The sequence below is a fragment of the Dama dama genome, chromosome 11 (genome assembly GCF_033118175.1).
Source record: "Dama dama isolate Ldn47 chromosome 11, ASM3311817v1, whole genome shotgun sequence".
Taxonomy (NCBI): domain Eukaryota; kingdom Metazoa; phylum Chordata; class Mammalia; order Artiodactyla; family Cervidae; genus Dama; species Dama dama.
This window is the reverse complement of record NC_083691.1, coordinates 18,902,216-18,916,037: the sequence shown is the minus strand read 5'-3', so window position 1 is coordinate 18,916,037 and position 13,822 is coordinate 18,902,216. Positions and strand designations below refer to the sequence as shown.

The 13,822-nt window shown below is 50.4% G+C and overlaps 1 protein-coding gene across 2 annotated transcripts; it reads right to left on the bottom strand.

The window, feature by feature from the left end:
• Window positions 1–38: 38 nt before the first annotated feature.
• KLF11 (KLF transcription factor 11) lies at window positions 39–12,788 on the bottom strand. 2 transcript variants are annotated; one of them, XM_061154806.1, is made up of 4 exons: window positions 12,672–12,788; window positions 10,289–10,558; window positions 7,775–8,747; window positions 39–2,664 (listed from the first exon to the last, which is right to left on the bottom strand). In XM_061154806.1, the coding sequence occupies exons 1-4, from the start codon at window positions 12,714–12,716 to the stop codon at window positions 2,384–2,386; spliced, it is 1,569 nt and encodes a 522-aa protein (XP_061010789.1). In that variant the 5' UTR covers window positions 12,717–12,788; the 3' UTR covers window positions 39–2,383. The 2 variants fall into 2 exon arrangements, with proteins under 2 accessions (XP_061010789.1, XP_061010790.1); XM_061154807.1 differs by lacking the exon at window positions 12,672–12,788 and adding an exon at window positions 10,889–11,856.
• Between the last annotated feature and the right edge of the window lie 1,034 nt (window positions 12,789–13,822).

Sequence of the window (13,822 nt, the reverse complement as noted above, 5' to 3'; positions counted from 1 at the left end):
AGTGCAGTGAAACAGTATATCACAGTTCAGGACACAGGTCCAGTTTGCAAATCGAAAGTTTTATATGATTCAAAGAAAAGTGTTACATCACACATATTCATTTAAATAATATGTCAAAGTCTGTTACATAAAACATAATTCTGAAACATTTAAAATTTTATCATTGAAACTACTTTAAAAGGCTCAAAGTCAAAAAAAGAACAAGCAAAACTGCTTGGGCAGTAAAGTGCACTAGGGGCCGTGCCTCCCGCGTGCTCCTCCGACGCCATGGCACACGGAGGGACCTCATGATGAACACGCCCTGCGAGGCTCTGGTTCTCACGTTGCGTGTTTTAGGTGAAGCTGTTTCCCAACTTACAATCTTTCCATCAACAACAGAGGGCCCAAAATGTTTACAGAAGGTATTTCAAAGTCTCATCAGGAAATGGAAGTGTAAATCAAAACCTTTTTTCCTTTTTAGCACATGTATTCTTCAAAAACGACACTGTTCAGAGAATGAACTTCATTCAGTGTGACAAGCAACCAAACACTCAGAGATGTATTATGCACCAGAACCTTAGTCGGACCCATATTATTTTGTGTTAGCTATGAAAAATATCCGAATTTAATGCCATTTACAGCATACACATAGCAATGTTTATGCTGATCTAGGGCATGAGTGGGAGAAAGGATGGGGTGGTGGGGAAACAAGAGCTATGTACATTGAATTCTGGTTCTCTTGTAACTACAGTATGTCTCATAACCAGTAGGAATACTTAGCTATAGAAGTGATCAAAGACACGGAAGCCTCTGAAACACAGCCAGCACTTACAGACCTGTATGTCAATCAGCGGTTGATACTAAAGGGTAACTTAATGGGTATCAAGTGACATACAATGAATGACCAGGTGAGGGCTATCAGGACTAAAAAAGACCTGAACACAAAGCCTAATTGTACTTACTCAATATTTCACCTTACCATCATTTTAATAAAGGCAAATGCAAATAAATAAGCAGCAAAGACAGAATCTGATTACATACAGCATGATAAAAACCATTCCCAGGCTCAAAGGGCAGAGTGACATTGCCATGGTCCTTAGACATCTTCTCTTGCCTGAGTTCCCAAGGCTGCCCAGTGGAGGCAGTCTCTACAATGCTGGGACCTGTGCTCCCGGCTTCAGTGAGGCCCGTGGTCTCTTCTCTAAGCAAAATACCCCATTCCAAGTACTGTTCTGTTTGATCAAAACAACTCCCTTCCAACAATGTGAATGAAAGGACAGCTTGGTAGGATTATTGCTGTTTCATGTTACTGACATTCCTCATCACCAATACTTAATAAACAAAGAAATTGGAACACGGCAGCTGGATCGCACACACAGCTACTTCACCTCACATAAGCTTTCCTTCGATGGAAAGTTCCTCCAACCACTAAGGACATCTTTTTCTCTAAGAAGTGATTCTACCCACAAAACACTTGGGTAAGGCCACAGCAAAGGAAGTCAAGCGGACAGAGCAGCTGGGTCTGAGTGCTTAAGTCATCTTTTCTTGGTGTCTGAGGTACAGACAGGAGACTGTGAATTGATCACAGACACTTAGATGCTGCAGCAGCTCTCTGCTCACTGGATATCTACCGATTATTTTAAGCTCATCTCTGGGGCACAATCTTCACAAGTCACACCACAGACACAGGTGACTAAGTTCTACTTAAAGAAAATTCTAATTCCTTGGGCTACATAAAGCCTTAAAAGAAACTCTTGTCTGGAATTTCCCTTGAGAGTATTAGGAAGAAGCTGCCTGAAAGGTTTTCCCCCGCACCCATTTCTTTAAGAGGCCCCTATTCAACTAGTTCTGATTTTAAAACCTCATAGATCTAAAAGGCCTGATTGCAGAGCTATAAATTTTTTTTTTTTGCCTGAATAATGTGCCAACTTTACCAAAAGCAGGGTTATTCTAAAAATGTTAAACACTGAAAAGAAGACTGTAAAATCATCTATATAGAAATCGGTGATCTGAGAACCAACAATATAAGTATCTTTTTTATAAAAAACAGTATAAAAATTAGTACCCTGTCTCAATCCTACAAAACAGGAATAGGAAGGTTGTAAAAATCCAAATTTTGCAAAATTTATTGCCAAACTGTGTGTCTGAATGCTGGTGATTTAGATTACCAAATTTTCTTCCATTTCCTTAAAAGAACTTCTGAAACTACAAAAGATACTTAACAGGGTCCCAACCTAAAAAAAGACAAGTTAACATAACATTCATCAGAACCAGCTCCCCTGGCCCTTAGACAACTTTTTGTTGTTGTTTTTGGAGAGAAAACCATCACTTCCATGATTCCTGAAAAAAAAAAAAAAAAGGCTTTGGAAAATTCCCGTCCATCACCCACCCTTCTGCGGCCCTTTCAGGCGGAGGCCAGCGCACGCTCCGGCGGGCCCCCAGGGTCCTCCGCAGAGGCCACTCTGTTCAGCCTGCCGACAGCCGCCTGCCAGCCGGGGACCCTCTTGGTGGCCACGTGGCGCCGGGCGTGTTTCGTCAGGTGGTCGCTGCGCATGAAACGCCGGTCGCACACTGGGCACACGAACTTCTTCTCCCCAGTGTGAGTTCTGCGGTGGCGAGAGAGTTCATCCGAACGAGCAAATTTCTTGTCGCAGCCGTCCCAGCTGCAGCTGAAAGGCTTTTCTCCTGAGGGGCGAGAAAACACATGAGAAACGTAAATGCCCAGCACCTTAATGGACACGTTAAGTCATGTCGTTTTAAAATTCTGTTCATGAAAACCTAAGAGACAAGTAATCCCTATTATTCCGGTAACAGGTTATTTGGAAGAAAAGAAATTGTCCAAGACGTGTTTCTTCCTGCCACACCTAAGACGCAACATGTCACGGCCCCAGGATGTTGAATTAATCTAATCTTTATTGTTATCTTTGAACATTTATTTTGCATTGGGGTGCAGCCGATTAACAATGCTGTGATGGTTTCAGGTGAACAGCAAAGGGACTCAGCCACACTTATACATTTATTCATTCTCCCCCAAACCGCCCTCCCATCCAGGCTGCCACGTAACTGAGCAGAGTTCCCTGTGCTGTCCAGCAGGACCCTGGTGCTCATGCATTCTGAACAGAGCAGTGTGTACATGTCCATCCCAAACTCCCTAACCATTCCGCCCCGCTGGCAACCACAAGTTCCTTTTCTACGTCTCTTTCTGTTTCGTAAGTAAGTTCATTTGTATCATTTCTTTTCAGAATCCACATATAAGGGATGCCACACCATGTTTTCAAATTAAAATCTTTGACTGTGAACTTGGGGTAGGAAGAAGATTCTTGAAAACAATTCCTAAAAAAAATAAAAAAATAAAAGAAGAATTCCTTTGCTCACTGAAGCTGCACATCTTTTAAAAAAACCCTCCCAGGACCTTCACGACTTCTCAGAATCATTAAATCCATCTTCATGTCTGTTATTACACTGATGATGAGGTTAATTACAAGACTGGTTAGAATTCTAATAGCTAACTTCTTGTTGTCACAAGCCTCATGCTTCTGTCATTCACTTCATTTCAGAGCACCCGGCAGGTGTCCCACCTATACTGTGTCTCCCTGGAGGTACGGAGGTGAGCCAGGGAGCACCTGTCTGCAAAGTCCTTCTGGGCCTTTCCAGCCAGCAGGAGTGCGCCCTTTCTTGCCTCCCGAAGCCCTCACCTTGACCAGGCTGTGACCATCATACACTGCTTGTGCATCCTTGTGAACGGATATGTTAAATGATGTTGCGTGCTGTCATGACCTTCCTCCTTAGAAGGTTTACGACTTGTCTAGTTCGTCCATCTATGTAGTTTAGCCCCCCCGCACAGCAGTTTGTATGATAGGTGGTGAATAAATGGTTCTGAGTGAATGAGTGCTGAAGAGACATCAACTAAATATTTGGTATTTTCAAAGCAGATTTAACAGGAAAATTCGGCATCCCAATGGTTTTTATGAACCACTCTAAAAAAAGGGCTCACACTTGGATTTCAAAGACCCCGTGTTGAAAACATAAATAAGGTTACCCGTTTCCAGGAAACCACCACCGGTGGCAGCGTATCAGGTGGCCAGATGTTGGAGACAACCCTTTGGTGTGGGATTTATAAAGTGTCCCATGTTTTCAACTTAGCAAAAATGTAGCCTTTGCCCACTCTACCTTATGCTAAGGAAAACATTTTCAGGTTGGTACAGTGAAAAATCATCTTATCTAATGTAAACTTAGCCAAGGTTTCTATTTCTTACAAAAACTCCAATTCAGTGTGTACAAAGTAGCACCGGAACTTGATTCTTCAGAACCTTTATGGTTACTGACACTTAAGAACTTTGGGAAACCTGAAGACAGCTTGCTTGATCACCTTATTTCATGCCATCCTGTCAGTATTTCTACCAAGGGAAGCTGACCGAATGAACAGTAAGACATCATCCCACTGCATCCCCAGATGTGGAATCTGTGTTTGGACGTGATCTGAAGCTCACCTCAGTAGTGTCAGTGAGAAGTAGAGCTTGCCAAGTCAAGGAGCCCCTTAGAGATACCTGTTCACACTGACCCTGCAGCACCAATAATCAATCATGACTTACTAGAGTCAGGCTCCTGTGACAGACACCGAGTGTATATTCAGTGAGATCAGACAAGTACACAAGTAACTAAAACACAAAGGGAGAACATGGTAAAAAACACAGCAAACCACTAGGGGCAAAGAAAGGCGGAGAGATGAGGAAATACTTTAAGAACTGGCTCTTACAGGGTTTTCAGTAAGTAGAGATGGGCAGAGGGTGAACAGGGGCATTGTGGGGCTGCCACAATGAAGCCAGAGAGGCAAATTCTTCATGGGCCAGGTGTGGGGCTCATCCCTGAAGCACACAGCCCCTCCACAGCAGGAAGGGTGGTAGAGCTCCTATAAGGCCTGCGTTCCAGATGCAACTTCATTCTACAAGTGGGAGCTACCACGGTTAGACTTTTAATGTGTGAATTACAAACCGCTCTACCTCAAATGCATCTCAGAGTAAACTGCCATAACCACTCTCTTCAGTTCAGCTTTTCCTCAGCTGTATTCCACAATTCACTGCCGACCCCCGGGCCACCAGCAGACACCTGGGTTCCATGATCAAGAGCGCTTATGAAACACATCTTGACTACAGAACCTGTGACCTCTTACTGTGCTTTCATGTATGAATGTGTGTGAATCTTTGTAAGCTGAGTTTAGTGAGCAGACTATTTAGCCACAGGACCCTTGAAAACAGAACTGACACTAACTCAAAGAGTAAGAGAACCACTGAGCCACTCAGGTCAAATCAATCAAAAAACAGAAGTTCCATCTACCAGCAACCTCACACCCCAGGTAAACAACGTGGTAGCCATCAGCGCCATGCTGCTGCTGCTGCTAAGTCACTTCAGTCGTGTCTGACTCTGTGCGACCCCACAGACAGCAGCCCACCAGGCTCCTCTGTCCCTGGGATTCTCCAGGCAAGAACACTGGAGTGGGTTGCCATTTCCTTCTCCGATGCATGAAAGTGAAAAGTGAAAGTGAAATTGCTCGGTCGTGTCGGAACTCTTCGTGACCCCATGGACTGTAGCCCACCAGGCTCCTCCACCCATGGGATTTTCCAGGCAAGAGTACTGGAGTGGGTTGCCATTTCCTTCTCCACACCAGCGCCACATAGCTATATAAACGCAAACTCCATGAAAACGTAAAACTAGGTTCCTCAGACACATTGTTCACATTTCAAGTGTGTGTCACTGGTAGCTACCCTCCTGATGACCAGAAAACTTTCCATCACTGCCAAAAATCCTTCTGGACAGAATGAACAGGACTGTAGAGGCAAGAATATACAATGGAAAAAAGACAACCTCTTTAACAAGTAGTGCTGGGAAAACTGGTCAACCACTTATAAAAGAATGAAACTAGAACACTTTCTAACACCATACACAAAAATAAACTCAAAATGGATTAAGGATCTAAATGTAAGACCAGAAACTATAAAACTCCTAGAGGAGAACATAGGCAAAACACTCTCCAACATGAATCACAGCAGGATCCTCTATGACCCACCTCCCAGAATATTGGAAATAAAAGCAAAAATAAACAAATGGGACCTAATTAAACTTAAAAGCTTTTGCACAACAAAGGAAACTATAAGCAAGGTGAAAAGACAGCCCTCAGATTGGGAGAAAACAATAGCAAACGAAGAAACAGACAAAGGATTAATCTCAAAAATACACAAGCAACTCCTGCAGCTCAATTCCAGAAAAATAAATGACCCAATCAAAAAATGGGCCAAAGATCTAAACAGACATTTCTCCAAAGAAGACATACGGATAGCTAACAAACACACGAAAAGATGCTCAACATCACTCATTTATCAGAGAAATGCAAATCAAAACCTCAATGAGGTACCATTACACACCAGTCAGAATGGCTGCTATCCAAAAGTCTGCAAGCAATAAATGCTGGAGAGGGTATGAAGAAAAGGGAACCCTCTTACACTGTTGGTGGGAATGCAAACTAGTACAGCCACTATGGAGAACAGAGTGGAGATTCCTTAAAAAACTGGAAATAGAACTGCCATATGACCCAGCAATCCCACTGCTGGGCATACATACCGAGGAAACCAGAATTGAAAGAGACACATGTACCCCAATGTTCATCGCAGCACTGTTTATAATTGCCAGGACATGGAAGCAACCTAGATGCCCATGAGCAGACGAATGGATGAGAAAACTGTGGTACATGCACAATGGAATATTACTCAGCCATTAAAAAGAATTCATTTGAATCAGTTCTAATGAGATGGATGAAACTGGAGCCCATTATACAGAGTGAAGTAAGCCAGAAAGATAAAGACCAATACAGTATACTAACGCATATATATGGAATTTAAAAAGATGGTAACGATAACCCAATATGCAAAACAGAAAAAGAGACACAGATGTACAGAACAGACTTTGGGACTCTGTGGGAAAAGGCGAGGGTGGGACGTTCTGAGAGAACAGCACTGAAACAGGTATACTATCAAGGGTGAAACAGACCACCAGCCCAGGTTGGATGTATGAGACAAGTGCTCAGGGCTGGTGCACTGGGAAGACCCAGAGGGATGGGATGGGGAGGGAGGCGGGAGGGGGGAGGGGGGATCGGGATGGGGAACACATGTAAATCCATGGCTGATTCATGTCAATGTATGGCAAAAACCACTACAATATTGCAATTAGCCTCCAACTAATAAAAATAAATGGAAAAAAAAATAAAATTACCAAAAAATGAAAAAAAAAAAAAAAAAAAGGACTGTAGAGAGATCACTAGGTCACTACAGTTAGTTTTCTTCTGTGACTTCTGAGCTAAAACTATGTATTTTCAAAAATAAAAAACCGACATTTCTTTAAAGTTCAAATATTCTAGAATTTTCCACACTTTGGCGAGCTCTTTCCCCACAGTAAGCCTAAGTCGCACTGATAAGAGTGTTTAGTGAACATGAACAGACATTTTCTAAAATGCAAAGAAAAGCGTCCATTGCAATATGAAGAGAAAGAGAGTACGTGAGCCTCACCCTAAAAGCCTATCAATCACAGGTTCAGAGAACGACACTACAGATGGAAGGTTCTAGAAAAAACACTGACAGATGTACTAACATTCACCCTAAGACGATGAAGGCTTTTCAAAACCAAAGAAAAATGGTTACTTCCTCCAATGGGTTCCAGCTTTGCTCCCACTAAGAGAAGGCTGGATGTGTGTTTCCTAACCACAGGATCTGACCTCCCCACGCCCTACCTACCCTGCAGTACTCACCTGTGTGAGTGCGGAGATGAGCCTTGAGGTGGGAACTTTTGAAGTAGGTTTTCCGGCAGCCTGGGAAGTGGCAAACATAGTTCCTCCTTCGGGAAAAGTCTACCTGAGGGGCACAGCTCTGACTGGATGCAATGAACACTGGAGCAGGCGCAAGGGGCAGGAACCTGGAGTTCCCAACAGGCATGCTGCTGGCTGAGCACGACGTGGCAGGTTGGGGGAGGGCCCCCTGGGGCAGAAGCAGCATCACGGTTCCCTGAGGCACAGACGGTCCCACGAACACAGGTGGGGGCGCGGGAGCCACGTGGGGCAAGACGGGCTTGACAAGCCCCCCAGACACCTGGGGAGGTGGCTTTAGAACAGCTGGTAACAGGCCACTGGGTCCAGTCACAGGGATCATTTGGCAGAGGACAGGGGGACTAGGAATGGGGATGGAAATCAGAGGGGTGGCTTTCCTTGCCAAGTCGTTTTCATAACTCTTTGGTGAGCAGGTCTGAACTGCAATGGGCCACCCTGCCTGCTGGCCTTTATCGGTGGGGATCAGGCCACTGGACTTGTGCGAGCAAGGTTGACAGGACACTGAGTTCATGCTAAGTAAACTGTCTGTGAGGTGCATGTCCCGCAAAGTTTCAACGTGCCCCAGGAACTGTGCTTCTCCTTCTGTGCAAGCTGGAAGCTGGTGTTCTTGAGTCTGGGCGGTGGGACAGGAGTGGTGGGCAGGAGCAGGACTCCCGCCAGCGTGGCCAGTGATACCCGTCACCGTGGCCCTGCAGGGCGGGCTGGCAGCTGACTCCAGCAACTCCGGTTTCGGACCAGGCAGGCCCCCATCCGCCATCCTGCTCAGCACTCTGGCAGCCCCAGCAGAGGCTGGGGGGACCACCATGACCACGGGGGCTTTGGAAGCAGTTACTTGGGAAGGAACAACTGTCCCTGTCAATGGTTCCAGGAGGTCAGGGCTCTGAGGAGGAGTCATGCACTTAAAAAAAAAAACAAACAAAATTACCACGTGAAAAGGTTGTTCTGGTTAAATTTTAAGAAACTTACTTTGATCATGTTGGCTCCCCAAGGCCTTTACAAAGACGTATCTAGAAAAGACTGGTCGAGGTCTGCTCACAGTAGCACCCAGTGGATACAAAGGCTGCATCAGTGCTCTACTTCCTAGCTTTCTCCCCTTTTCCTGCCCTCTCTCTCAAAGGCATCCATTTGCTCAGTTGTAGGATAACCAATGCCATGCTTGGCCTCGCACATCAACAGAAATGGACAATTTAAATATTAGGACTACAAATGAGAGATAAAAATCTATGTTCAAGATGAGTGCTTTATATGATAATTCTAGATTCTCAAGAAACTTTTAAAAATTCTAGTGGAAATCATCACACTTATCCATCAATCACACATGTATCCTGTGCCTACTGAATGCAAAGTAAAACCTAACTGAATGATCCCTAAAAGGTCATGTTCCAATCAGGGGTTCTGTCTAAACGAAGCCTCTCTTTGTGTAACAGACCCCTTGCTGCAACAATTTCCACTTATTTTCAGCCTCCGAGTGGAAAATTCCAATGCCAAATAACTCTGAGAGCATGTGGCAAGGCACCTCAACCCAGGTGGGTGGGTGTGTGTGTGTGTCGAAAGGCTTGACGGAGAAGTGGTATCTAGGTAGAGGTGGAGGAGAAAGGAGAAGGAACCAGCATAAGCTAAGACCTGTATGTCTGTCATGTGGATACACATGGAAAGGACAAGAAAGTGGACACAGGGGTGACCAGGCATTGGGGGGCTGAGCCAGAGGAACTGTGTGGGGAGTTGGGGGCCCAAGGCAGACCAGCACTTCACCCTAGAGTCAGACCTGTCTGGGTAGCGAGGCCCACTACCTGGACAACCCTCTCTACTACCCACAAGTTCCTTCTCATCCCTCCATGTCAGTTTTCCACGCTCCTTTCAATACAAGCTTCCAGCCCAGGACAATCAGATTATAACCTTCAGTTTTGTTGGCAACTGACAGCTCCCAACATCTCCAAGTTGACAAGCAAGTTTTCTCCGGGAACTTCATAGCTGTAGCAAGTTAAGAAAACCAAAACCAGTGCCTGACTGCACCCAACTCACCCAAGAAAGAAGCTGGCTGCCACAGAGAGGCCAGGCTTTCAATCCAGCTAACAAAGGCCACCTGGCATCAGAGCACAGGCCTTCCCCAGCTGCAGCAGTCGATCCTGATCCTGGACTGGGGTTATCTGCGGGAACCGAAGCCCTGCCCTGTAGTTTCCCAGGAAAATCAGTACACTTCGCTTTCTCCCATGAAACTGCAGGTTTCAGTCGCTGGACATTTTCACCCCATGGCTACAAACTACCATCAACAGAAAGCTATTTTCAAGAGAAAAAGGAAGTTTTCACCCTCTGGACCCACATAGCGGGAAGACATGAACTTGCTAGCCAGCATCAGGCAAATCTACCTAGGATCTCTTCAGCACATTTAATAAACGTACTTCAGTCATTGCAATAATTGCTCCTCTCCTTCCGTCTTACCAGAGTTGATAGAGAATGGAAGTCCTTTGGTAGCTCGGATGGGGCCGTGTCCACATGCACTGACGTGGTGACATCCCCAGAGTCAGAGACAGGTGTGAGGGGTCTGATCTTCAACAGGTCGGCTTTCTGGGATCTCTGACCCCAGGAGCTCATGCAAACAAGAGCCTCCACAGCTTCCATATCATTCTGCTCCAAGATACTGCATGTGGACCTCTCGCTGTCGTGTCGCTTCCTCTCCAGGATTGACTCACATATGTCCATGATGTCAACCTAAAGGCAGAACAACAGGATGGCTCCTCAGTCCCCGGAAACACAGGGAGGGGCACCCCGACAGACAGGATGGGGACGCGCAAGGCAGCCCGCCAAGCACCACGGGCAGCATGTGGATGCACACTGGCTTTCAGGAAGGATGCCCACAGAAACACCCGAGGACCACCGAGCCCCAAGATAGCATTCTGCCGAAGGGAGGAGGAGGAATGAACTCAGCTGGCCAGTGGCTTCCACAGGAAACTCTGAGGCTTAACAAAGATTAAGTTCCTGTCTTCCGTCAGTAAAATGAATACTACGACTTATTTCTAGAGGTGTGAGCCTGTCTAGTACCTAATTGTCCCCGGCCGAGAAGAAAGGACACCCACGGCTCAGGTCGGCTGAGATGAGAGCCACAGCTGGCGAAGCCATCCGAGTATCCCCGCAGATGCATCTGTGACAACCCTGGAGGATCCACACCAGGCAGGGCATCCATTGCTCAGCAGAGCTCGGGGCAGGACAGCCTGTGCTGTTCGGCTTGGGTCCCCACACCCGGGGGCACCGAGTCACTTCTGAGGCCACCAGGCCAGCGAGGGGACGAAAGAAAGTGTAAGATCCGCCACCAGCCCGGGGCCTGAGGGCTTTCCAGCGCAGCACCCTGTCTTTTTAAGCAAAAGAGGGACAGGAAGAGACTGGAACGGATCTGTTCCCAAAGAAACTTTACATCTAGGAAGATACACACTTCTAGTCATTTCAGTTGCTCAGTCATGTCCGACTCTTCGAGACCCCATGAAATGCAGGACGCCAGGCCTCCCTGTCCATCACCAACTCCCCGAGCTTGCTCAAACTCATGTCCATCACACTGGTGATGTCTTCCAACCATCTCATCCTCTGTCGTCCCCTTCTCCTCCTGCCTTCAATCTTTGCCAGGACCAGAGTCTTTTCCAATGAGTCAGTTCTTCGCATCAGGTGGCCAAAATATTGGAGTTTCTAGTCAGTTTGCCTCAATATCCCACCTGTCCTGCCCAGGTTGCCCCCCACCCGACCGCCAGGACCCAGGTAACGCTGCTGCCTTTTACAAAGGCCGCTCTGGCCCCGCTTCTGCCCGAAGCTTCGGCCCGCCGCTCCGGGCCTCCTCGGAAAGAGCTGCAAACTCACAGACGTGGGGCCTGTCGCCTGCTTGGCGAGGAGGAACAGGGCGGTGCGGGGCCCCCGGACCTCTCTCTCGGCTCCTCAGCGGACCGCGCGGTTCGACGACTAGGCCCCAGGTGCAGCCAGCGAAATCCGCGCGACCCTCAAGCCTGGACGGGAGCACCCCCGGGGTAGAGGCGCAGCGCCCCGCCCCCCGCGTGCTGCCTTCCCACCAGCCCTCGCCCCGCCTCCACCTTCCCGCCAGCTGTTGCCCCGCCCCCTCGGCCTTCTCACCGCCCAAGGGTCGCCTTCCCACAGTCCCCGCCCCTCCTCCGGCACCCCGCCCCCGCAGCCCTCTCCCCGCCAGCTGTTGCCCCGCCCCATCGGCCTTTTCACCGCCGGCGGGCCGCGTTCCCAGTCCCCGCACCTCGGATAGCACCCAGCCCCGCTAAAGCCTTGCTCCGCCCCCTCGGTATTGCCCCGCCCCTTTCCCCGCCCCACCCTCCGGCCAGCTTTTGCACCGCCCCCTCGGCCTTTTCACCGCCTGCAGGCCGCGTTCCCACAGTCCCAGCCCCTCCACCGGCGCCCCGCCCCCGCAGCCCTCGCCCCGCCCCTCGGCATTTCCCCGCCCCTCCGCCGGCGCCCCGCCCCCCGCAGCCCTGGCCTCGCGTTCCCGCCGGTCGCGCCCTGCCCAACGGCCCCCTCCTCACCGGATCTGGTGACGTCATGGCTGGAAATAGCCCCGCACCTGGGGGCTGGCAGGGCGGGGCCGCTGCGGCAGCGCCGGACAAAGCTGTGCGTGGAGCAGCGCGAAGCACACGCCCCCTTCCCGCCCCTCCTGCCGCGGCCTCACACGGCCGCCTCCCCTCCCGGCAGCCGAACCCGCCGGGGTTCCTAGCTGTGCGCGCGCGGCGGCGGCGAGGCCCCGGGCCCTCCTCCACTCGGCGGGCCCCCACAAGGCCTCGCGTCCCCGCCTCGCCCCTCGCACCGATGGGCGGCCACTCACCACGCGCGGCGCGTCGCCCGGGCCCGCGGAGTCCGGCGTGTGCATCGTGCCGGCGGCCCGGAGGCAACAAAGCGCCCGCGAGGCAGGAGCTCGGGGGCTCGGCAGCTGCCGCACGTGCGCGGCGGGCGGCGGCGGCGACCACCCGGAGCACCGGCGGCCGGCGCGCGCCTCCGCCCGCCCGTGCGTCTCTGCCCTGGCGCGGCCCTCGCGGCGCGGGCGGGGCGGGGCCGGGGCCGGGGCCGGGGCTGGAGCGGCGCGGGGGCGGAGCGCGGAGGCGAACCAAAACACGCCCCGCCCTGGAGGGGGCGGGGCCGCAAGAGCGGCAGCCAATCCTCGCCCGGCCCGTTCGCCGCCGGCCAATCGGCGCCACGCCGGGCCGCGTGATCAGAGCCTGGCCTCGGCGTGATCGGGCAGGGCGGGACGCGGCACGTGTTTTGGTCGCGGCGACGGGGCGGGGCCTGAGGCCCTGGAAAGTAGGGGAAAGGTCCCGGCGGCGGCGGCGGTGCTGGGATGCGATGTGTCTGCCACGGCTGCGGCGGCCCGCCGGGCGAACAGGCGCTGGGGACTGACCGCGCAGCTGGGGCCGGGGCAGTCCCTGAGCCTAAGGAGCTGGCTAGGGAGAAGGTCTGGGCTTAAAGGCGTGGGAGGTGGGGCACTGCCCGCAGCCTGCTAGAGCGCAGGTCCCCACCGAGTGAATCCGCACTGTGGAGGCGGCTCACCTAGAGGCCTCTACCCAGATTTTGCTTTCTTGAGCCCCAGGTTACGTTTCCTGCATCTGCTCTTTGCAGCAGATGTCCAGAGCCCAAGCTTCTAGACTTGTGTCTGCTGGACGCGCCACCCTCCCCCCATCCCCTGTCTCCAGGCAGCTCCGTGCTGCAGCTTCCGCTTAGTTCAGGGGGAGTGGGGAATTGAGGGCAAGACGGATGCCCACCCAAAAGTCACCTGGTGAAACCCATTCTCCCCAGACCAGGTGTGAGCGTCACTCCCCTCTGGGACGTCTTCAGGCCTGAATGAGAGATGCCAATCCCCCACCCCCACCCCCGCTCCCTTCGCCTACCCCACCTCCCACCAGCATTTCGGTTTCCTGTATCTCGTTGGGTGTGGTTTATCCATTCGGCAGCTCAAAGTTCCTTAAGAACAGGCTCAGTTTA